The sequence below is a fragment of the Lycorma delicatula genome, chromosome 6 (assembly GCF_047948215.1).
Source record: "Lycorma delicatula isolate Av1 chromosome 6, ASM4794821v1, whole genome shotgun sequence".
NCBI lineage: Eukaryota > Metazoa > Arthropoda > Insecta > Hemiptera > Fulgoridae > Lycorma > Lycorma delicatula.
In genome coordinates, this window is record NC_134460.1 from 142,283,686 (window position 1) to 142,310,568 (window position 26,883).

Genomic DNA, 26,883 nt, shown 5'->3' on the forward strand with positions numbered 1-26,883 from the left:
GTAACCCCAGATACTTATGCAGACGATCTCGCTGTGAAGTAAAGAAGGAGGAAGCAGTTTCAAAGAGAGTGAGGCAGTCCAACGGGACACTGCCACGTATTTGGGTGTCTGGTTGGATCGCAGTAGGAAATTCACGCCCCACACTCGTGAGGCGGGAGATAAAGCTGGACTGTTGGTGAAGATTCTGACTAGACTACTTGCTAACGTTGGAGGACACCGGGCATCTCATAACGGCGTATCAAGAGAGGAAGCACAGGCTGTTTTAATGCACGATTGGCAACACAGATGTAATGTGTTCACCAAGGGCAGGTGGACACATCGAGGTTTGGGTCGGGAGGAGGTTTGGTGAGATCAACTTCTGGCTCACTCTGTTCCTGACAGGGCTGGGGTCTTTAGGAGCTACCTGTACAGCCCAAGGAGGGCGGAGAATAAGGGCAATGTGTCAGGATCCCCACAATAAGGGCAAAACTGCCCTTATTGTGGGGATCCTGACACACCTAAGCACGTGGAATTCCAGTGCCCAAGGTGGGAAGTGCAGCGGCGAGGGTGTGTCACGAACACGGAGACGATCGATGTAGAGTCCATAGTAGAGACCGTGCTGGCAAGTGAGGAGAATTTTCACACGATTGAAACTTTCGTGTCGGGGATACTAAAAGAAAAAGGAAGGGAATCGAGGGGGTGGGAGACCCCCTCGGCTGGAGTCGTCATCTGTCCGTGGGAACGTATTACACGGGTGGGCAGTGGCGATGAAGGTTGGGGTCTCTCAAGCCCCTGAGCTATTAAGACCGAGAGTCGGCAGGGGTTCCCCTCGGGGTTACTTCTGTTAGAGGCAGGCACAAAAGACCTAGACCTGTTAACGAAGGTGGGGTGGCTGGGAACGGCAGAGCCGGGCCTGGCTGCCCGTCCTCGTGGTTTGAGGCGAAGGCACTTCCCGGAACTGTGTGATGCTTTAATTCGTATCCACCTCCGGGAAGGAGGGAGAAAATGTTATTATGTTTATAGTTGCTTGTGTTGTTGTTCATGTATTTTGTTTTTTATGTATTATTTTGCGTAGTAGTGTTATATATATATATATATATATATATATATATATAGATAGATAGATAGATAGATTTGTGTAGTATATGATTATAACATAAGCTAAATATTATTTCTAATGTATTCTGCATGCTGATTAGTCACAAGTGTTTGATGTATATGATACATTCTTATGTGCAGCACTGCATTGTAGCGTATGAATGTGTGAGTAGGCGTAACACCCCCTTTCTGAAGAAATGCCACAATAGCGGTACCAGAAAAGGTGGATAGCCAGGGGTGGAAGTTTAGTCGGTAGTCCGCTGGCATGCAGACGCATACTCATAACATCTTGCAGCACCTCTTAGTGAGCACGACACTGCTTAGACGTCCGTAAATGGGATTGCTTCACATCTATAAAAAAAAGAAGTTTTTTTAGTCAGTGAGAGTCCGACCCTATCGCCTTTGTGGGTAAACGGTTTGTGGAAGGGCTTTCCCCTCCACCGAAGTAAAAAAAAATTTTATCTTTTACCCCAGATTTCTCAAAAATACAGTTTTAGTACCTATTTTTTTCAGTTTTTCATGTTAGATTTTATATAAATTCTCTAATTTTACCCTTTAATTGGAGGTCTCAAAAATTACAGGTTTCTAATCTATGTTTATATGAACGTTCTCTATTTTCAACATTGGAACATTTCCTGAAAGTTTGTTACATTTTTCGTGAATCACTCTGAATAAAAAAAATTTCTAGTTTCATTAACTGTTCTTTCTAATTGGAAGAAGAATATATATACAAATATGAAGGACAATTTGGTTGAGTATAATTCTTCCGAGTAACGTTACAAAAAGAAACACCGAATTAATTTATTATCTTTTTATTTTTAACTTCTAATTTACTTTCTTCTGCCTTGCTTCTTCTACTTATTTGTGCTTTTCTACCTCTTTTACTGCGCCTTCTTTTCGACTATTATTTTCCAATAAACTAAACGTTTATTTTTTTCCAAGACATATTGTTTAAGGTCATGGATATAAAAATTGTCACAAATTATTTCCGTTGAGAAAATTAAAATCTTACGAACTAAATGAACTCATTGTTAATAAATAAGTTTAATTTTTATGGTAAAAAATAAGAATTTCAGATATCATCACCTAATGAGAAATGTTGTTAAATAGAATTAGTACGAAAATAAAACCCACTATTTCTTATGAGGTTTTGCAAAATGTAAGTATCTTGCCTCCTTCTGCCCCTCAGAATACGTATTTTTATGCAATTCAGTATTCTTTGTAACTTTTTCAACCACAGTATCTTTATCTTAACAACTTTATTTAATATTTAAACTTCTGACTTATACTTAATGTAATTAAAATATTTAACCAGAATTTTGAATCTCATAAAATTGTTTGAAAAAAGATTAACGTGAAAGAATGAATTTTAAATGAAATTCATTTAAAATTCATTCTTGAAGAAATATTTATGTTTATTAATTCATGCACTAAACATTTTACTATATTTTTTCTACTTTCTGAATAGATAAGAAAATCTTTAATTACTTTTTTATACTTTTTTCTTCTTAATTACTCTTTTTAACAACATTCAGATCACATCTAAATCTACACATTAATTAAATGAAATTTGTATATTACTAAATAAAATATAGGAAATACATAATGAATCTATATTTACGCCCAATGTAAGCAGTAGAAATCCAACTAACAACTACCATTATTGTATGATGGTAAAGGTGAAGAAATGTAATCTGCGAGTTTTTTTTCCGTAGTACCATAAAAATCTGGAATAAACATAAAATAAAACTGAGATCTAATAATAATTAAAAGATTACTTGTATATATAAGTAATATATTATACACTACTTATTCAGATCCTCTACAATAGATTAATTGTAATTTTAAATTAAAATACACCGATTCAAATAAAGAGAATCAGTTAATCATTTCGGCGTTGTCGGCAACTATGGACTAGTCTTTCAGTTAAAAGTCACTCATCAGATTTATGAAATACCTCATTATTTAATATTTATTGAAAATTATAATCTAGAATTGTATTAAAATTTTATGTACTTTTCATTTTTTTAAAATGCGTATGTGTAATCTAATAGGCATAAAAGGAAGTCATGTAATGTACACATCAGATTGTTTAGAATTATCCTACGCTACTAAAGGTCATTTATATGTGTGTCTGTCTGTGTGCATCCCCCTTAGCTGAGAACATGCTTACATGATCGAACATACGACCGACAAAAAATCATATGATTTTTTTTTCTTAAATGTTTATAAACAATAAGTAAGAAGAAGCAACACCAACAAATAACAGCAAAAAGAAAAAAATTTGGTTACTTGATTGAAAATATTGCCCGACAAAAAAGCATAAGATTTTTACTACCTTGTACGAAGTAAAGGAATTATTTTGACTGTTTTCTGCGTGACGTCTGTACCTCGCATAACTCAAAAACGATTAGCCGTAGAATGTTGGAATTTAGGTTTTAGGACTGTTATAACATCTAGTTGTGCACCTCCCATTTGATTGCAATGACTGGACCAAAAGTGTCCAAAAAATCTCACAATCCAAAAAATTGGATTTTGGACATTTTCTTAAGTGCAGTAATAAGCTCTCATTGAGAGATTTTCAGTGATATTTCATAAGCCGTATTTATTTTCATTGGTTCCAGACACAGCCAAATAAAATTTTAATTAATGAAATATTTGGATCTTACAAGGAGAAGGCAGATCGGTTTGAATCCTACATCATATACATACATTTTTTTAACCTTTTTTTTAATTTAGATATCTGATTTATTAATAATCATTAACCTTTGATTGTAAAATAAGTTTTACAATGAATAATTAATGATTCAATAACAATCAAAAAAAAAAATATATGAAACAAACAAAAGACGCGAGTGGTAGCGTCTCGGCCTTTCACCCGGAGGTCCTGGGTTCGAATCCTGGTCAGGCATGGCATTTTTTCATATGCTACATTTCCATATCCCATGCACAGGTTTCGAGCTTATTGTGGTGATGTCACCAAACAACCGAAAAAAAATGTTATTAGTGAAATAATTTTTTTGTACTTTTCATTGTAATTCAAATAGGTTAGTAATTACTAATAAATCAATATATTTAAATTAAAAAATAGTTAAAAAAATATATATGTATATGAAGTCGGATTCGGTGCATGGTTACGAATACAACACGTTCTCATTTAATACTTTAACGACGTGAAACAAAATGAATACATAAACTAGTATAAAATGTTGATAGGGACACCACAAAAAAATTTCAATGCAATGTGGTATCCACCACAGTACAAGTGTATAACTGTCCACATTATTAAAGAGTTGGAGGATCGTATCTCACTTTCAAATGAAATAAGTTTAAACTAAGTGCAGCAAAACTGTGTAGCGTACAAGGAAGTCATGTGATGTCCACATCAGATTTTTTCGTAAATGTTTATAAACAATAAATAACAATAGTAATAATAATTATAAAATAAATTAATAAATTTTACTATCGCAATTCATTCATTCAGTATAGTAGCAGATCCTAAAACACAATTATTTTCGATAGAAATAAATCGATACTGAAAATACTATCGATTATCCATTTAAAATCGTATATATGATATTTTTTTTGGCCTTGTAGTTAAAATTAAACATACATATAGGCAAAGCACGTGGGTCAAATGAAATCGTAAACAACAAAGGACAAAATTTGAAGAAACAATAATGATCAAAATCAGAAGAATTTTGAATCCTATAATATCCTTCTTTTCGATTTATTGATTTGGAAGCCAACTTCTCTTTTGTTATTGCGTCAATGAAGGTTAGTTTCGTATTACAATAATTTGTTTCGTAAATTGAATATAAAATATAAATTAATAAATTTAATCTTTATTTAAGCTTCCAGCTCTCGCATTGAATGAATTTGCGTATGTATATTATGAATCTTGATGAAAATTTTGAGAGTGTGCAATCTTTAAATGATGCCTAAACCAATCTAAACCAAATTTAATTAGGATTTGCTGATAGTTTTTCGCTTTTCCTTGATAAATTTTCATCATTAAACAAAATTTTTTTTACACAAAAGGTAATCAGTTTTGTACACCTAATAATTCCATTCAGAGACGCCGCACGCCAGGGCAACCCGCCCAGAGATTCTAGCTGCAGAGGCGTGCAGTAAGCAAGCCCTACAGTTTTTTATCTAACAATTTTCTTTAGATAACTAATTTCTGTAACAAGCAATAAAAAAATAAATAGGAGATTAACAAACAAACACTGTATACAAAAAACGGCACAACATACTGAACCGGTGTAACAAAGATAGAGTTAAACTTTTCATTCGATTCCAAAAAACGATTTTAATGAATGCAAAATAAAATTTTATATATTCCTGAAATACGACTTCCTCATTCAAATATGTACTACATTCACTCGAATTTGAAATTTTTGAGTACATCTAAAAAAAAAACGAGAACGGTGAAACAATGTTCTTGAAGAAGCAGAGTTGTCTACATAAGTATTAACGAAAATAATAAATAAAATTTTTATAAAAATTAGCTTTTAATAAAATAACTTTATTCAGCAGCGAGGATGAAATTTGTTATGCTGTTGATAATGAATAATAATAACAACAGCAACACACACACCTGTGTGTGTTGCATGTAATACATATATATAGTATGTATACATATATGTATATATATATATATAATACATTTTAGTATATATATATATACTATATATATGTATACTAAAATGTATTTTAGTTTACTGTAATTTTCGTATACAGTTTAAAACAATTAAGATCTTCAACATAACTGTGTTAAGATAAACGTAATGCTACACTAAAATCATTAACTCAAGAAGAGTTGATGAGGAAAGTAAATTCATTTCTTAGATAGCGTTTCAAAAAGGAGTTTTTTTTTAACGCGTGACTATCATCATTAAAATTCTTACTGTCGTTGAAAAGATAAACAAAAACTGTAATTATTGGGATTGTAGATATGTAGAGTGTGGATATGAACCGTCGAGTTCATTAATGAGCAGATTTCAATTATTTAATTTAAAATGTGATTGGATTATACTCTACATTGTTTTATAATTCAATTTGATACTTCCGCACGCCGTTTAACCCTAGAGATTGACGAATGCATTTCTTAAGAAAGTCTTTCTTCAATTAGCTCTTAAAAACTTGGTTACATTCCTTCAGGTGGCTTTATTTATCTTTTTTTTGGTTCGTTTTTGGGAAGATCGTGGCTTTACACACTATCCAGCGCCGGGTCTCGGTCTTTTTTATGCCTGCCTCATACCTCGCAACCGGGGAGCCCGCCCCGGCTATGCCGTTACGGACCCCAACTACGAAGCCGGGTCTCGGTCTTAACTTTATTATTCCCCATAATTCCGATGTCCTATGCCGTTGAAGTGACAAATTGCTAGTATCCTCTTCTTCTACCTTCCTCTTCTTTCTCCTTCATGACAGTGTAGGTGAATTTTTCAAATTTCCTCTAATTTTCATCAGAAGATAGGAGGAATCGGGCAAGTTGCTCCGGCTCCACGTCCAATATTCCAGCTCGTAATCTCACATCATACCAGTTAACACATCTGAAGATGGTGTGTTCAGGCGTATCCTCAATATTCACAATACATGCGTATATCGTATTCACAATACATGCATTTGGGGCTATTTCTCAAGCCAAATCGGAAGAAATACGCCTGGAAATTTCCGTGGCACGAGAACAATTATGTAATATGGTATCCGGTTTCTCCGTGATTCCGATTCATCCATTGTCTTAAACTTGGAAAAAGGCGTTTGGTCCACAGGGCGCCCTGATGTTGGTCCCATCTTTTCTGCCATTTATCCATTATCTGGTCCTTTGCTTGCAATTTCTCCATACCTTGGGAACGCAACCATCTTTCTAGCACCCTAAGTTCAATGGGTGGATCAGAGGCAAGAACACATGCCGCTTCGTACGATATGGTACGGTATCCACTTGTTACTCCGATCAAGGCACGTCTATGAATTTCCTGAAGTCACCTGACATTTCTAGCAATATGTATTTGCATACAATAATATAGACGTGCAAGCAGAAGCTATGACTCTTCTTCTGAAGGCTCTAGGCGCAGTCTTGCCAGATAATATTCCAGATAAAGCCTTTAACGACTTTTCTGCTGCACCACATCTGTCAGCTATATGCGAACTGAAGCTCAGGGATTTATCAAGGATGACTCCAAGGTACTTTGTTTATGCAACTCGGCGATAGGATGATTGCCCACTTTCAAGTCTAAGTTTCTGATGTGTCTTTTGCCTGTTAGAGAAATGTATTTACATTTGTCTACAGCTAGTTTCAGGCCTTGTTCGCCCAACCAGGCGTGAATCAACTCCAGGACTCTATTGCCACTAGTCTCAATTTCGATCTCAGTTTTTGCTGCAATTAGTATAGACAAGTCGTCAGCATATGCTATGATTTCAACTCCACCTGGTAAATTCACCCTCAAAACATCGTCAAAGGCTATTAACCACAGCAAGGGGCCCAGGACAGACCCTTGCGTTACACCACCAAAATTTTGATGTCTCAAGCTTCCCTCCAAGGTGTTAACAGTGCACCATCTGTTGTTCAGATAATCGCTAACTTGTCTCTGTAACCAATTACTAATGCTTCTTCTACCAGGGCATTCCTTATAGTATCCCATTTGACAGTACCAAAGGCATTTTGAATATCGAGCGTAATTAATAGTGGTATTCTTCGCGGTCTCCATGTTCCACTACGCGTGGAGAGGGCCCATTTATATATCCTGTCCAAAGCCTGTAAAGTAGATCTGCCCTTTCTAAAACCGTACTGATTCCTGTGTAATCCATCGTTACCTTCGAGCTCTTCCATAATTGAATTTGTTATTAATCTTTCTGCCACTTTTCCGATATTATTTATAAGGGTAAGTGGCCTGTATGTAATAGTCTGTGCATCGACTGCCTTTTTTGGTAAGAAAACTACCTTGGATTCCTTCCATATGTCAGGAAACAGTTTATTTTGTACTCCATAGTTCACAATATCTGTGATTTCCGGAAAGAACAGGAAATAAGACATTTAATTGTGCCCTAGCATTCTCCATAGTTAGGGTAGGCAACCGTCACCCCAGTTTTCCTGTGACCAGCTTATATGCCAGTCCCTACGGATCGTTATCGAGTTCTGTGCATAGTTCTCTCCATTTGTCTCTTTTCAGCTGCTTAATTAAATAATTGAGGGTACGCCTTGCTTCATCAAATGCCACTGATGCCATTTCATGCGCCGGGCCTTCGTTCCTGAATGTCCTATGCTTCTTTCTACGACAGAGTTGAAGCTTCCTCCTCTGCTCGGCAATCCCAGCGTTCCACCAGTAGACTGTGCGACGTGTATTGGACAACGGTATTCTTGCCATTTCAGCAATTATAATATCTTGTAGAACTGACGGTGTGACTACCCTACCGTCAGACAGTTTGTTGGCAGCTCTGTCTACAATTTTATTTATTTGTCCACTGGTGAAACGCGGATATCCACTAGGATAGGCAAAAGGCGGTAAGGCTTCCTTCATGGTCATCATGGTTACAAAGTGATCGCTGGTGGTCTCCTCCCTGAGGACTCTCTATTGGAAGAGTGACGGGTCCCAACGACTGTCAATCAAAGTGAGGTCAAGCACAGATCTATAACCTCTTGCCTCAAATGTGTAGGAGTTATCGTTAAGGCATACCAAACCTACAGCCATCATCATATTTTCAAATATTTCTCCTCATCTATTTGTATGGTTACTCCCCGCCAATATCAGTTTACAATTGAAATCTCCCATTAGAACAATTCTTTTTGTTGCCCGCTGTAATACTCCGGTGAGTTCGAAGATGTATTGCTCATATAGTAATATTCGGGCTTATGTATCCAGATACCAAGACCACATCAGGCAAAAGTACAGCCAAAATTCCATCTCCTCTATAGAGAAGCTGCCATCCTAGTTTGTTACTGACGTTATCAATGGCCAAATCGCCACATGCGTCGGCAAGCCAGTCGTGACGGGCCGCCGTCCTATAATTTGGCTCAGTGGTCACCACAATGTCCACTCTTTCGTTTCTGGCTATTTCCTCCACTAGATCATGTGATAGGAGACTTCGATCGGCATTTGACAGCAGTAGTTTAGCCATCCGTTCTCTTGTTGCACCCTACGTCTCCAGTGCGGTGATCAGAACTACAGCAATCCAGACATTTCATTTGCTCCCTGCAATCTCTTATTATATGTCCCTTTGCGCCGCAATTAAAACACAGCGCTGACGTGTCGGGCCCCTTACAGTCAGTTTCTCTGTGGCCAGTCGACCACCATCTACGACATTTCTGGGTCTCTGTACGGATATAGGCCCGGCAGTGGACCCATTCGACTTTGATTCTTTTGGCCACAAGTTGGACCGCTGCCTTATAACTGGTAATAATCGTGGCATTTCTTGTGTCGCCATAAACGTGTCTAATAGATGAAATTCTAAACGATTCATTTTTACCAATGATTGCATGTATTGCTTCTTGTAATTCTTCCTCAGTCGTGTCTGCTTCTAAGTCTCTGATGTGTACTACCGAGCGTCTATCCCCTCTAGATCTTACGTCCACCTGAAGGTCAGCAGCTCTGTCCTTAACCAGCGTGGTGAATTGCGCCGCTTGTTCGGCACCCTTGATCCTGACCTCCAATTCGTTGTTCCTTCCTTTTCTTAGAGAAAGAACTTCTCCAGCTTCTTCCTTGTTTATTTTACCTTTCATGGTACGGAGCAGATCCGCGTAGGACTTTCCCTGTCCCTTAATGACTACTATCTTGCTCCTCTTAACTGGAGGCGTTGAGCGACGTGCCGAGGCGGATCTGGATCGACCACGGCTTGAGTCTGATTTCCTGGGTACTACCAATGTTGCAGGTTCCTCGTTGGTTCTATGCAAATAAATAAGTATTTTTCTCAAAATATTGCCATATTCACCAGTTGGTAGAATATAGGTCACTTTGCGTACACTGACTAGTACCTTTCTTAATGCATTTATAATGCATCTGGCCGCAAGCTTTTCCCTTTTTTCGGAATCGAAGAAAATAGTAAATTTATTTTTCTTAGTAGCCTCCATTTGGAAATGAAATGAAATAAATGAAATAAAAATAACATAAGACTATAAAATGAATTTATAAAGATCACAAAACCTAGTAAAATCTGTGTAGTATGGAAATACTCATATCAATTTGTTCCGGAATCATTATAAATTAAAGTACCTATCACCAAGATGATAACTATAATTTTTGTTGTGTAACTTTTCTTCGAGTTTTTAATAATATTAGGACTGTTTAAAACTAAGTTAACGTTTTCCATAAACCAGTTTACACAACTTATAACAGTTTTTTAAAAACGTATTTTTTTAGATAAGAATTTATCAAGGACAACTTGCGAACAACTATTTTAACTTGTATGTTACAATTATATAAGATCTTTTTTTAGAATTAATTGAAATCATTCTATGATATTTTATTGATTTGTGATATATTTATAATTTTTTAGAAATCTAATAATTAGTTAAATTCCTAGATTTTATATGGAAAAAATATAAACTTTTTTGCTTTAAATAAACCCTGTACAAAGAATTTAATTAGATATAAAATTAATAATAAATATTAAATGTTTAATACTCACTGTATCGGCTAAATCAAGGACTTTATCTAGAAAGTAATAATATACGTAAATCCATCTCTAAAACATAAATAACAAAATTTAAGTTAAAAATAATATTACTGTACTAAAAATACTCACGCTATCACAATACACTCCAAAAACTAAAAAATAAAATCTTAATTATTTTTTATGTCATCTATAGAAATAAAATATTTTTCACTTTATTCATATTCACGTTATTGAACGAAGATGCTTTCTATCGTAAACGTTACTGATGTGTCATTTCTTTTTTTATTCAAACTATCTACTGTCTCAGGACTTTAGTATAAGTCCTAGGGGCAAACATTTTAGCCGATTTAGGCTAACAAATTATTCTCTTCGCTTTGTTCGTCTGCTCTGCGTCTAATTAGGGTTATTTTATTGTAGCCTGAATTCTCTAACAAATTTTTCCTTCTATAACTTCATCATTAATAAACTTCAGTTATCACAACAACGAAAAACATTATGCAAGTTCTGAAATCAATACAATTATTATGCCTACATCTGAGCGTTTTTAAACAAATAAATACGTGGAAGTAGATTATTTGCTATGCTTTATCCAAAAAAAAAAGAATGTAATTTATCCGACATACCATTAGTCAACCGACTAATATTTAATTTATATTAAAATGAAATAGTAAAACAGAAGTGCATGATATAATGTGTTATTAAAATAATTTTACGGTAATGATGTTTCAAAGTACCCAAATAAGTCGTTATTTGATATTAAGTCTTGTAAAATTAAAAACAACCTATTGCACAGTTGAGCTGTTTATTTATATGTTTTTACGATTTTTAATCTCTCTTCATAAGTTAAACTGAAATACAAAGTATAATTTTTTTAAATGAAAGTTACGTTTATCATTAATTTAATATCACTATTAAACTTACATTTCTACATAAAACGTTTAAATTTTATGTATGGAGTTCATTGACTGTTATCATTTGATTTATTTAAAAAAACCCATTTTTTTAACGAAAATAATTATTGATTACACTCCTTTGGGTTTTAACTAAAAAAGCATTACACATATTTTTTACTTTGTTAACCACAAATAGATTTATAAAATAGTAAATCAGAAACGTAATACATTCCACATTAAATTTATGAAAAGAAAAAATGTTAATTAAAATAAAAATATCGTGAACTAAATACAATTACATAAAAATACAGATTACAGAAAACTAAAATTACTTGAATAGTATCTTTTAAATTTAATCTGAGATTTTTTTAATAAGAACTTTTAACGTCGCAATAAACAGATTTTTGTATTATTATCATGTACAAATATTTTTAATTTTTTTAGATCTGTCAGTTTCGAATTAATACCGTTAAATCTGCTTATTGTATCTTAATGAAAATTATTAAAGGGCAGTATAAAAATGAAAATAAACGTATAGCAGAAATAATACAATGACAGATTCACTACACGCTATTCATTGTTTTGGGTTAGTTCAATCTGGCTATGTTAGAATTTTTCGCTGGTCGACTGACAAAGCTTATTAGCCATGCGAAAAACATTATTTCCCCGTAACTATGTAACAGAATTGGGATTATATAGTTACAAGAAAAAACGTTTTCCCTTTCTATTTTGATAGAATATAACTGCATGCAAATTATTTTAGTAGAAAAGAAGTTGGCTGTTTTACGCTAGAACGTTTAGCCATTTAGACTTCATAAAACAACTAATAGTATAATCTGTAAAGATTATATCAGACTTCTGGCGATATCTTTGTACAGAAATTAAATTTCTAATAGATATATACAAATTTTTATCTATATACAAAATAATTACTAATATAATTTTAAAAATTACCTCCTCTAACTCTTCTTCAAATGCTGTTAAAAGCATGAAAGTAGGTGATGAAATTGCTTCCGCAGCTATCTAAAAAAGAATAAAAATTTTCTTCAATTTTTAGATATAAAGTAAATTATGCATAGATTAATTTACCTTATACATAAGTTTATAAGAAACACAAAATAAAATATTTATAGAAATTTCAAATAATACTTTATTTTTATTACTAAATGTTGTTTTTTACTAAATGTCAACCAGTTTTCCAGTTACTGCCGGATCTGTCTGTGAGTGTGTGTGTGTGTGTGTGTGTGTGTGTGTGTGTGTGTTGGCAAACGCAATTACCGCTACCGGCTTACCAGGCCTAATGTAGCGGCAAACGTAGTGCAATGTAAGTATAGGTATACCGATAAACATGTAGTCTGTAACAGACTCAGATAGACCATTCCTAAGACGTATGGTTAATTGCAAACCAATCACCAAAACACCGCTGACTCGTAAGCAGAGGATGTCCCATCCTCTGCTACTGTGGGAGAAAAAACTGCCGGTGATTCACACTAATTCTCCCTCTCTATCGCTCATAACAAAAATAATAATTGTTTTAATTCAATGTAGCATATTTAATATGTTTTTATTGAGTTTGGATAATACATGTGAAGATTTCCAATACCTAATTTATATTCATTAATAAATCATTAATCTTGAAAATATTGTTTGTAATGATTGCTGTTTTATTGTTAACTTTATATGAAATATTTTGGTCCTGCAATTCTGTGGGGGCGAATTTCTCTCGCGCTATTATCTCGAGAAGGTGGCCGCTAGACGCATGGGACTTGGACCTGATCGTTCCGGGTAATCGCTAAACATCCCTTGTGGTTAAGCCTTTCAAAATCGCGTTAAAAATGCCCTAGGATTTTTTAACGATATTTTTATTTAACGAAAGATACGTCTGAGAAATCCCGTTTCTTATGTGAAAAATAAATAACATAACATCAGCGGTCAATAATTAGCTATCAAAACTATAAAAAATTTTAAATCCACAACACCCGCTTTTGCTGAAAGAAATGATGACTGATTGATGCAGAACATCGTTATACATTTACAGCGTTAACAAGTAGCTGTTACATTTTAAAAACCGACAATAATTTTGAAGTTTGAATCGCAAATAATAATCATTGAATATATTGAATAATGATCAATGATATACACACAAATCGCTGAAAATAATGATGACCTAAATCGTCATCATATTTTAAATTAATCATGCTGTTTGCAGTTAAAACATATGTTTTACTATGAATTTTTCAGTAAATCAACTGTTTCAACATGTGAACACACGTTCATCATTGAAGGTAGTGGTTCTTTAATGTATTCAAATAAACCCTTGAAAAGAGACGTGGAGGTACAATGGTCAATTTCTTTGTTGGTCCTTTGTTGTAGTTTTGGGGCATCTCAAACCCGTGTTTTACTACGTATTTTGCAGTAAATCCACTCTCTCAGCGTGAAAATTTAACTTTAAACAGGGGATATTTGCGGAAAACACGTTCAAATTGTGCGACAAATTGGTTCTAGGAGCCAAAGGTTAAAGTGACTATTGAATGTAAACATTTTATGCTACTTGTAATATAAATTAATTCGAATGATTGCAATCCCATAAAGTTTTCACTTCGGAAGTTTCAGTCACTTCATTTTTTTTTTCATTAGATAATAAAATAATTAAAATCGAAGGGTTTAATATTCAACTTTATCATCGAGAGAAAAGGGGTTATATATTTTATTATGTATGTATATTCAGTGAATATATTGGTAAAATCATTGTCATTGTTTTTTTTTTTTTATTTAGACGGTACTTTTCACTAATATAAAGGTTTTTAAAACTACCTATTATTCTGAATAGATTATGTCCTGAGTAGACGATACTTATTCATTCATTCATATGATATGCTTATTTCAGAGAAATTATTTTGAATTTGCTTTACAAATGAGTAATGTTTTATCATACAGACAACGTGAAAAGAAGATAAGTTACAAAGACCTGAAAGAAAGTAATTCATGGAAGAGAGCGTAATGAATTAAGCGGTCGTGTCAATGTACCACATACAGAGCTTATTCATAGCGGTGACATGGTGATGATGTGTCAACGACCTTCTTTAAATACAATAAAAATAATTCAGATTAATTTACCAAAAGTTTCTTTTATTTTAAAGAATTTAAAATTTACTCATGTATACGAAAGTATAACAAAAATAAGATTTATTTAAACTAAGAGACTTAAAGAGAAACTAAGAGACTTAACTTCAAATTCATAGCAACTAATTTTCTATTATAGGAATCGTCATTATTTTATATAATTTCAAAGTTTAATTTCTCAAAGACTCTTTTTACTGTGAGATTTTGATGTGAGTTTAAAATGATAATTAATATTAAGAATTTTGTACGTTATCTTCACTTTTTTATAACCTAATACTTATATCTATTGCTCATAAAGTTACTGAAAAAAATATTTCTTTATTTTCCATAAAATTTTTAAATTCTGTTGCTAGAGAAACGGTTAAAAATAACTTTACTACCTGCTGACAGTTTGAAAATAAAATTATGTATAGAATAAATTCATTTCTAATAATTTTATTACATTAACTTCTACTTAGGCTAAGTTAATATAATTTATTAATATATATTTATCTGGAATAGACAATATAATGCAACAAATTAATTCAACCGTTTCTGTTGTGAACTAATGCGTTAAGTACATTGCTTCCCTGGGGGGCAGGTGCAGCCAGTCGTGTTGTACATGCAGTAATAGTGCCAGTAACTGCATTGATTACGCCGCCGCGCCGTACACTGTGGAACCCCATAAAAAATCGAAATTCAATAACACCTGAAAATGGTTTTTAGATATTTATCTGAAGAGTATTTGCAAGCCCAAATCTAGTGAATATCTCGCTTAGTATAGTCGAAAACGAGGAAAATGTTGAGTCAGTGTTCAATATATTTTACGTTCCATCATCCCTTTCAAGGTCTAATTTCAAAAAATCTTAAAATTAGTTTTTAGATATTCACATGAAAATTACTCATACAAAAAAATCAAGTTGGTATATTCATTTGTTACTGAGAAATTCAAAAAATAGTAAATTTACTCCATTTTAACCCTTTAAACTCGGAATTTCAAAAAATGTTTTCTTAGCGTGTACTTACACCGCTAAGAAGAACGTGTACACAAATTTTCATCAATTTATCTTCAGTTTTTGCTGGGCGTTGATTATGAATTAGTCCCGACATGTTTTACGTATATATGTATATATATAAATAATAACATCGTAGCTTAAGAAAAGATGTTAGCTTTTAGACTTGAAAAATTAGTGATATTTGTTAAAAAACATAATAAAAAAAGCATTAATATAATTTTTGAATGCATTACGAAATTTTTCATCTTATCAATAGTCATATTGGTATGAGATTGAAAAATTATCGTTATATTGAAATTGAGGTTAAGCTTAATTCAATACACCTTTGAATATAATAGGAAATTACCTTAATTATTCACAAAAACATATGAATTTAATTGAATTATAACCATTGAATCGTTTACATAAATATATTTCCATTTTCAATGTGTTTGACATTTCTAACTTGTTTTATGCTACACTACTAGAAAGCATTTTAGTACCTCATTTTTTTATGAATAAAACACTTAATAAGTACAGCTTCTTTTTTCATAGTTGACTTAATTATTTAGCTTTGGCGTCTTCTTACTGAATATCTTCTTCAAAACCAGAACAAGTAATTCTTTTTTTCATCACAGAATTTTGTAAAACGAAGTTAATGGCTACAGAAGATTTATAAAGTAATCTAAAAAGAAAATAGTACTAACTATAGAGGCACTAGAATATAATATAGTTGTAATAGAGTAATAATAGTTAAAGAGAGCCGCCCTCCGTGGCGCATGTGGTAGCGTCTCTGCCTTACATCCGGAGGTCCCGGGTTCGAATCCCGGTCAGGCATGGAATTTTTCACATGCTGCTTATCATTCGTCTCATTCTCTGAAGCAATGTTTAACGGTAGTTTCGGAAGTTAAAAAAAATAAAAAAGTTAAAGAGAATAGAATAATAGAACAGAGAATTGATGAGATTAAGCAGATCGTAGAAGTACAAAAAATTATTACAAGAACAGAATAATTGCTTAAACTGAAATAACGTAGACGATTAAGAAAATGAGTAAAGGAAGATAGCCTTTAAAATTAATAAAAGAAACACAATAAAAAAAGTAAAATAAAGCCTAAAGTGAGCTGATGTCATGTATTTGAAAGTCGCTGGAAATTGTCCGACTTAATTCAGAAGACATAATTGGAAATGATACAAAAAGGACAATGACTTGAAATGGATTTTTATGAATTCCTTGTGACTTTATTTTATTGTAACTCGATTTTACTAAAAAGAGGTTGATGTATTCGGTTAGTATATTTGTATATAGACCTACTCCACACCGGTTTTCATGAAATAGTTAAACGATTTATTGAAATCATCAATAAAAGCTGATCAGTAAATGAAAGAAATATCAGTATATGATGATAAAACAATAACGTTCAGTAAATATAATCTTCCTCAAGCCGAAAATACAGAATTATTTGAATTAAAGACAAAATTATTTATCAAACAGGGATACAGTTAAAAAAACTTGTATAAAACAAATATATATTATAAAATTTCATAAAAAAATTCTGTATGAAAAATGCTAAAAAATATTATACAGAGTGATTCACGAAGAAAGGGGATAATTTTGGAACTGATTCTAGAGATTGAAATAAGGAAAAAAGTTTATACAAACTTATGTTCGAAAACGCTTTGTTATCGTGTTACGGGGAAAATATCGTACGGATTTCAGTTCTCTCCCAGTGAAATAAGGCGATACTGAAAATTTAAAGCATCACATACGGGGTAAATCTGATGATTTCTTGAGTTTTTTGATTTAAAAAATCGAATACAAGAGACCTTAATTTCCTGCAGTTTTCATGATATCAAACACAAAACAGAAAAGTACGGTGACGAAAATCATGGGTTTTAGGAAGGTTTGAATTACATAACTTTCTTAAATTTCTAGGAAGTACGTAAATTTTATTATCAAAGTTGTATATAATTTATTTTTGAGAAAATTGATGTAGTAAAGTCAATGAAAAACAAAAAAATCATTTTTTTATTTAAAAAAAACTTAACAGTAAAATTTTATGCATTTGTAAAAATTAAACATAGCTGATTTTAGTACAATAGATTTAGACCTTTGAAAAATTAAAATACCTTTAATTTACTTTTTAAAAAAAATCTGATGTGGACATGACTTCCTTGTATGCCTATTAAAGTATATTTTTAAAAAATGAAAAGTACATAAAATTTTATTTCATTAAAAACCTCTGATATTTTTTTTTTTTTTTTTAATTATTATTCATCGTAATTATTTTTTTTTACTATGAGAAGTTAATAATAATGAATAAATCAATATATTTAAATTAAAAAAAAGGAAATCAAGTCGCATTCGAACCGATGTGCCTTCTCCGTGTAAGATCTTAGTATTTCAATAATTAAAATTTTATTTGGCTATAACTCTGGAACCAATGGAAATAAGTACCACTTATGATATATCGTTGAAAACCTAGCTATGAGGGCTGATTATTGCATTTAAGAAAAAGTCCAAAATCCATTTTTGGGGGGATTTTGAACTTTTATGGACACTTTTGATTCCAGCCGATTGCAATCAAAACTGGAGATCAACAAATAGATGTCACAACAGTCCAAATACAAAATTTCAACATTTCACGGCTAATCGTTTTTAAATTACGCCATATTCGTACGTACAGGCGTCACACCGAAACTAGTCAAAAGCGGATTCATGGATGTACAAGATGGATATTTCCGTTGAATCTGGGTCACAGTACTTCCTTTACTTCGTACTACAAAGTAAAAATACTCCCTATGGTTTATACTATATTAATTTACAATAAATATTTGAAAATTCCAACATTGGCGTCGATGCACTTTTCAACTCGTTTCCTTATATTTTTTGTCGCAAACCTAATGACTTCTACGCGTTCCTTGATGAGAGCTGCAGCATTGAGAATTCTAACGATCAGTTCAAAACGAGTGTCCACATTTTACCTACATACCTCGCACTTCATCATTTAAGGGATAAAAATGGAATTTTTTTAAATATGTTAAATTTTCCGCAGGAGTCGGTGGCGTAACTCCAGTAAAAATGATCACCTTATCATTTGTGAATGCTTTCAATGCGTTGCGAAGACCACGAAAAACGTAGTTATTACAGTACTTAACTCTCAGCAGTTAATGTACAAAAAGAATTACTTTTATTAGGTTGATTCCTACACTAAAAATAGAAATACTTTACTACAAAAAATGATTTTCCCCAATTATTTCTTTCAATTTTTACATTTTTTCCACAAAATCTCATTCTATTTAAAATTTGTGTAATTTTAATAATCAAATAAAATTTTATAAACCCACGACGAAAAAACCTTAAAAAACGTGAAATAATCAAATAACTGTATTTTTACTTTATAATCCTCTGCAACATTGTGATATTTTTTTTAAGATAATAAAATTTAAGATTTTGACTAACCGTCGTGCGTGACTATGATCGTAAGTAAAGTTTATCTCTCCGCGCACAGAAGGCGGAACAGTTTACAACGATCTTCGGTACAAGGCGGGGCGAATCTCCACGTGGATCTCAAGTCCCGTGGCGGCAGAAGGGCGGTCGTTCACATTAAAGATGTAGACTCAAAGACCGCTGAACAGGAGGTGAAAGATGATATTGCCCACGCACTGGGAGAATCTGAGGACTTCAAAATTACTTAAATAAGGCCAGCTTTTGGCGAAACCAAGAACATTACGGTTACCACCACATATCGTGCGGCTCAGAAACTTGTTCAGGAGCTTACAAGGATCGGGTGGGTCCATTGCAGGGTCCACATCAGATATGACGAGGCCATTGCTTCAGATGCTAAGGTTACGGCCACAGGAGTGCTGACTGCCGCGGTCCCAATAGAGCAGATTGTGTTTCAACTCCGGCAACAGGGGGCACTAGATTGGCACATGTAAGTAGCCAAAAAGTGTTTAGGTTGAAATAAGAGTCTAGACTTGAATCAGGGACATCGCACCGGAGGCTTGGAGTGTAGTATCGCCAGGAAGGTTAAACTTATGCTCTCCATTGCAAAAAGAAGCACGCTCGCTCACGATCTTGTGGGTGAGTTAATGAGCAGGTACGCAGAGTGGCGGTCTCCGCTTTCAGTCACTTGGAGGGGTCCCACAAGAGTCCGTTCTCGAGCCCTTGCTTTTGGTCATCGTCTACGACGGCGTCCTTCATCTTTGCTTGTCGATGGGGACGGAAACTATAGCCTATGCTGACGACATTGCGATTCTGGTCGATGGTAGAACGGAGGTAGAGCTCAAGGAACGCGATAAAGAGGCACTGCAGATTGTAGATGGTTGGATGAGACGCCGTGGCACTTTTATAGCATTTTAATTACAAGTCATTTTAATAACATCTAGCGAACCTGTTGGGAGTCCGACGTTGCCTCTTCAGGGGCGTAGGTAAGTGGTATTCCCCCACCTAACCAATAAAAAAAAAAATTATGTATGTAATCTACGGGTCACGCACGACGGTCAATCAAAATCATAAATTTTATTGTCTTAAAAAATACCACAATGTCACAGAAGATTATAAAGTAAAAATAGAGTTATTTAATTATTTCTAGGTTTTTAAGGTTTATTCGTCATGGATTTTTTAAATTTTTAATTTTATTTTTTTTTATTACTTTTTAAATATTAGTGGAACTTTTATAGGCAGATGATGATGAACGTTTAGTATAGTTGACCAGCGCAAATTTTTTAATAATCCACAAAATAATGTAGCCTTGCTAGAGTTAGAAAGACTTAGAAACATTCAAAATCCGTTTTGAATAAACTTATCTACTACAGCGCCGCCTGGTGCTCTATAACCATAAAATATGTCTAAGAACCTGCTCTGAAGTGATATCTATGTACTGATAAAAGCGCATTGAAATCAGTGTTGTAGTTTTGAGGAAAGTGGTAACAGACATACACACAAACAAACACATACACACTCACACACGTTCGTTCACACATACCTCTTACCCTAAACCCCAACCATCTTATCTCTTACCCCAAACACATACACCTTCTCGTTCCTTTGTGGGTAAACAAAGAGTGAAACATAAATTTGTCCCTTACTGAATTACAGACAGTGAGGCACAAATTAATGCCTTAAAAAGAAATCAGCGAATGAGATGTAAGTGGGGGTCTTAAAATGTAATACATTTTTTTACAGGTTGAAATTAAAAAAAAAAAACTATTTCAGTCGTTTTAAACAATGTAATCCAAGAAGAGTTCATGTGGTTCATGACGCACCCCAAAAAATATATGCATGCAATTTATTTTTACATCACCCAACTTTATATTTTATCTATCAATTTATAATAACACAATTCAAAACGAATTATGACATGGAAAAAATAAAATATTTTTAATAAAAGAAGTAGTTTTAAAAATATTTAAAAGAATTTATGTACACTATTTACAAGTGTTTTTTATCAATAAACTTTTCGATCTAATAGTGATTTATAAAAAAAAGTCCAGGCAGATATTAACTGATTTTTCTAACTAAATAATAAAATTATTCTACAAATTAAATTTAAGGCCACCAACCTGGTCTGATGTTTAACACATCATCGCAAGCCAATTGTTTAACAGCTAATTTTCGAAGTCGATTGTTCTGAGATTCAAATCCTGGTAAAAATTTCTTGTTTTATACGGATTAGAATACTAGAAAATAGATACTGGTGTACTTTGGTGGTTGGGGTTCAATTAACCTCAAGTCTCGGGAATGGTCGACCTGAGTCTGTACAAGATTACAACTCATTTATATGTCATGCATTCATCGTCTTTCTTTGGGTCGTGGAGGGGTTGCATTTCGATTTATTTTAATTTCTAAAAATAACTATTCAAAATTAATATATCTCTTGAAAACTGGTCGATAACTGGAAAATCGTTAGTCTAAAAATGTTCATAAAAGCGAGAATAGTAAACTTAAGTAATTGGAGAGTAAAATACTATCATTCTTATGTTTTTATTTACCATTTGTTGTGAAGCGATTTGTGAAGTTTATTGTGAACTCATTAGCCAAGATATACTGTGTCAAGTATAATAATTTTTAACAAATTATCTCGTGTACTATCACTATTGAATTTCAAAAGAATAATTGTATTTGAAGTTTAATTAAATTACATACCTTATAAAATAAATAAAAATTTGTAATTATTTGAATAACATTGTAAGCAATCATAACTTTATCAAGTTCAAACGGGTTTCTGTTTCTCATTAAACGTGGTCCAAGAAATAAACAGAAATATAAATAAAAACCAAGTATTGCGATTGTGTAGGTCGGAGTTGACATTAAAGGCCATTCTTGCACTACAGGACCTGTAATATTAAAAAAAGAAACGTAATTTTTTTTTTTTTTCATTATCTCAATAGCAAACTATCACTATTGCAATTTTTTACTACTAATTCAACGAATATAAATTAATTTATTCACAGTTTAAATGTCACATTTGTAAAACAAGAGATGATTGTTGAATGTGCAAACTATTTTGTTGTTACTTTTGCTCTTTTCCATAAATTAAAAACAATTTTTATTTGATATCCATTTTGAAAGAATTGTATGTTAAAAGCCACACTTAATTCTGTATTCTTAATTACTGTAGACTATATTTTTAAACTGAATATTAAATGAAACTTCATTTTAATTTAATCGTCGATCCGAGGAACATTATAATATGATGAAATATTATTTTTGCCTTTACTTTTTTATTTTAGTTTTAAAAAATTTTATTTTTAGTGTACCTTATAAGAAAGACAGAACCGTTTCATGAAATTTAAGAAAAGGTAAATAATGAAATTTTACCGGCGACTATTTAAATATGACATAAAATTAAAATTGTAAAAATTGTAAATAAATACATTTCTTGTAATTTAAGACTGTTATTTGTTATGTGCAAAAATTGTTATGGTTGTATGATTCAAAAATAATTCATGAAAATAACATAGATATTTTTCAAGAATTATAAGCATCCAACGTCAGGGATTTGAAGAATAATAATTTGTAATGTGTTTCTGGTTGGCAAATATTACTTCACTTAATTATTGTACAATGAATAACCAACCATACGGAAATGCAGATGATGTTCAAACCTAAAAACTACACTTTAAAATGAACTTCTATCATGTAGATAGCTGAAAAAATCTTTTTTTTAATTAAATTTTTTTTTTAATTAAGAAATTATATTTCTTACTACAAAAATCTCATATCACATTCCTAGATACAGATTCTACATATTACAGTTAAAATTTATTTACATTTTATACATAATGAAACATTCAATTATATTAATTACATGAACCAAAATAAATTAAGTAAAATTAAAATTTATCGCCAATATTTACTTTTGAATTAATTTGTAAATATTGAATTATGAGGCTTTCTGATTTAGACGCGATCATGTAAATTAAGATAACGAAATAGCAAAGGTAATTACTTGAAAAATATATATAAACTATTATAAACGAAAATATAATTTTTAAATAAAAAAAAATTGTAAAAACCGCTACTCGAGATTTATGTCACTACCAAAAATTGGAAAAAAATGTGGAGTAAGATGTTTTTCCGTTATCTTTTTCAATGAGCCGAATAAATTGTTGAGAACAACAAAACACCAAGTTCAATTAAAATTCAGGTGATGTTCAGCCCCCTATGTGACACATCACCTATTCTACAACAGGGACAGTAAATCAATACAATTATTGTTTGAAAAAGTAACACTTTTTTTTGTTTCATGTGATATATTGTAAAAAAATATTGTTTAAACATACAGATAAATATACTGTTAAGTCGTAATGTAATGCTTTACGTATACTGCCTCTAGTATCCCCTCTATTAGAAAGGATGAAAGCAATTGTAGTAGGTAAAAATTCCAGTCTTAGGGTTACAAGAATTAAAATTTCAATTGTTGAACTGTTAAAGGTACAAATATGTTGAGGTTAAAACAATCACGCCTTTACAAAACATAAATTTATCTTCGAATTTATTTTCAAAAATAGCGATTATTCTTTTTATTACAAAAAAGGTTACTTAGGAGCAAGTATGACTTTATCTAAAAAATGAAAGCAAAACATATTCTGTCAGGCTTAAACTTTCATTCGATCATTCTCATTCTACATAGTTTTATTTTTATTTCGATATAAGATATTATATAAGAAAATTATAAAATTTTTTATTTACGAATGGTAGCAGATGTTACGTTGAAAAATGAGTTTTTTAAGATTAGGTGAAGAATTTTTGCTTGAAATGAAACAATTTTCCAGAACTGTAAAATGTTGACAAACATGTTGAAATAAAGGATGATAATGCTCTACCAAGAAAATACTTTAAAGGTTTACTTTATTTTACTGATCTCTGATCAACATTACATCTGATTATTGAAGTGAAAAATGTATTAATTCATAAAACATATAAAAATTCTTATAAAAAAAATAAAAAGACAAGTAGTAGATATGATTAAATCAATTCTATTTTTATACTTACTTATATTTTCTGTAATTATTTTATGCGGAATAGATACGCATTCAATTGTTTTTCCAATAATCGAGGAGGCGTTTTGCGGCATCCTATAAACAAAATTTTAAAATACATACGTTAATGATTTACTTTCAATTTATTTATTGTCAATTCGTGTTAGTTCAGATAACATTCTTTTTAAATTATTTGCTGATAAATTAATTTTTTTTTAATGAGTTTTGTTGTGTCTATAATAAAAAGATTCTAACATTTAAGTTGTTAAAAAAAAACTTTTTCATGCAATATTTCTGTATAAATACCCTACCTGTGAAAAAAAACAACCTGTGAAATCAGTAAATACAATTTAAATAGGAAATTATTTTTAGTAATATTTATTAATATTACTAAAATTTTTATTAAATTAAAAATTTTTATTAAAATTTTTATTAAATTAAAATTTATTACTAAATTTTTATTAAAAATTTAGTAATATTTATTACTAAAAATTATAAAAGTCTTTTTATATTATTATTTTTTTATTTTTTTTTTTTTGAGAATTTTAGGGGCATTGACTACTTTGGTCATCAGCCCCATCCCACTTCAAAAAAAAAAAAAAAAAAGGTTCGATAATTCACATTCTTATGAATAAAAAATGTTCAAAAATTTACATTCTTCTATAACTTCGAATCCAGAATATTACTTCCTAGGCTTTCCTTTCGGCCATCCATTCTTGCACGGCCATTCCATTCTTCTAACGGCCTCCATTCTAACGGCCATTCTTCTAATTCCATTCTTCTAACGACCTCAACCTCTGATGACAGCGTGTCTGAGGCCTCAGACATGGCATCGTCTTCCTCTCTTTCCGATGCCAGTGACGTTCTTCGGCTGATGTCAGAAGACAAAAACATCGTTGCTGCAGTTAGCATCGTTGCTATTGAATCTAAACTAGCAAGCGATGCACTTTCCGCGGATGATGAACTGGATTCTACCTCTACTGCAGTGCTGGGTCCAGCTGCAATAGATGCTCTCGCTGAAGCTATTCTTTGAGCTTTTGGAGGCTCCATTGTTGCAGTTTTTATTTCATCTGCGTCTGGTGCTTTTTCTATAATAACTTGCACCTTCATATCAGTAGAGTCAGATTTTCTTTTCCCAATTTCTTTTGGTTTGTGACTACATGACGGAGTGATCTGTTTCTCTCCGTCAGATAAATCAAGATTTTTAATTTTTACGCATGTTGGTGACTTTACAATCGCAGATTTAGTTGGTTTTTTAAACGGCGCTGGTGCGTCTCTCATGTCAACGGCGTCAGTCCGGGGATGAGCCTTCTCATCTTTACTTTGTTTTCTCTGGTTCAATAGGAACATTGTTAATCTTCTCAAGTGGAAGAAGGCTGCTCATCGCAGGTTTAAATCTTCTGGTCTGTCGGATGATTATTTCTTATTTTCTCGGCTGCGTAGAGATGTTAAGTATGCGATAGCGGATGCCAGAGTGGTTTGGACTCGGAAGTGTGAATCTGACCTTTGTTCCAATCCGAGGAATTTTTGGAAATATATTTCTCGACAGAAGTCTAACTATGTGAGGACTCCAGCCCCTATTGTCAGTGGACGGACTATTTCTGATCCTTGGTTGAGTTGTCAGTATTTTGGTGAATATTTTCAATCAGTATGCCAGGACTTTCCTACGCAGACTAGGTCTGGTGGCGCCTGTATCAAAAACCGTCAGGTTCTTGACATTCCGATGGTTTCCTCTTCTGACGTATCCAGTGCTATAAGCTTTCATAACGCTAGATCGGCGGTTGGCTTAGATCGAATTCCTGCGTTTGTTATCAAAGGTTTAAATGAGATTGTTTCTCCATTCCTGGCTTCCCTGTTTAATTGGAGCTTGTCGTCTTCTTCTTTTCCTTCCCTATGGAAACACGCAGTTGTTACTCCTATACCTAAGCCTGGTGTCCCTTCCCTGGATAATTTCAGGCCTGTTTCTATCATCGGTACTTTTACCAAAATCTTCGAGAGGATTCTATTTGGACATATTTATGACCATGTTCTCCCGATGTTGTCGTCATTTCAGCATGGATTTATTAAAGGTCGTTCACCAGCTACTAATTCTGCCGCCTTTTTGCAGGATTCAGTAAATGCAATTGAGCATAGGGGTCAAGTAGATGTGATATTTTTTGATTTTACCAAAGCTTTTGACAAGATGCCCCATCATTTGTTGTTAGCAAAGACCAAGGGCTTCGGCTTCAGCGATCGTTTTAATGATTGGCTGTCCTCTTATCTTCGTGACAGACGTTTTTCGGTTCGTTTTGGTGGACAGATGTCTGAGGAATCCTTCTTGGCTAAGTCTGGAGTGCCCCAAGGCTCTGTTTTGGGTCCCCTTCTTTTCATTATTTGTATAAATGATATCGGGGATCTTTTGACGTGCAATTTTCAGATGTTTGTGGATGACGTCAAAATATACTGTCCAATCAGAAATAGTATGGATCACCTGTTGCTACAATTGAATATTAACAAGGTTGTTGAGTGTGCTGACCGTGCACACGTCGAGCTCTGTTTTCAGCTATAGGATTGGTGCGCATGCTATTGTCGCTGAGACATTGGTTGAGGACCTCGGGATTTTATTTGACACGAAGTTGTATTTTCACGAATATGTTGCTCGGATTGTCAAGAAAGCACGCCGGGACCTTGGTCTTGTCCTTTGGATTTGTGGACGGTTTAACAATATTTCCACTTGT

The 26,883-nt window shown here is 32.9% G+C and overlaps 1 protein-coding gene across 1 annotated transcript in view; it reads right to left on the reverse strand.

The window, feature by feature from the left end:
• The window catches only part of LOC142327007 (uncharacterized), a 157,423-nt gene that overhangs the window by 54,412 nt on the left and 76,128 nt on the right, over positions 1-26,883 (reverse strand). The window contains exons 9-13 of the mRNA XM_075369756.1: positions 24,180-24,262; positions 21,828-22,018; positions 12,537-12,605; positions 10,702-10,758; positions 2,699-2,804 (exon numbers count right to left, since the gene is read on the reverse strand). Of these exons, the coding sequence (XP_075225871.1) occupies positions 2,699-2,804; positions 10,702-10,758; positions 12,537-12,605; positions 21,828-22,018; positions 24,180-24,262 (506 nt within the window). The remainder of the gene's footprint in view (positions 1-2,698; positions 2,805-10,701; positions 10,759-12,536; positions 12,606-21,827; positions 22,019-24,179; positions 24,263-26,883) is intronic.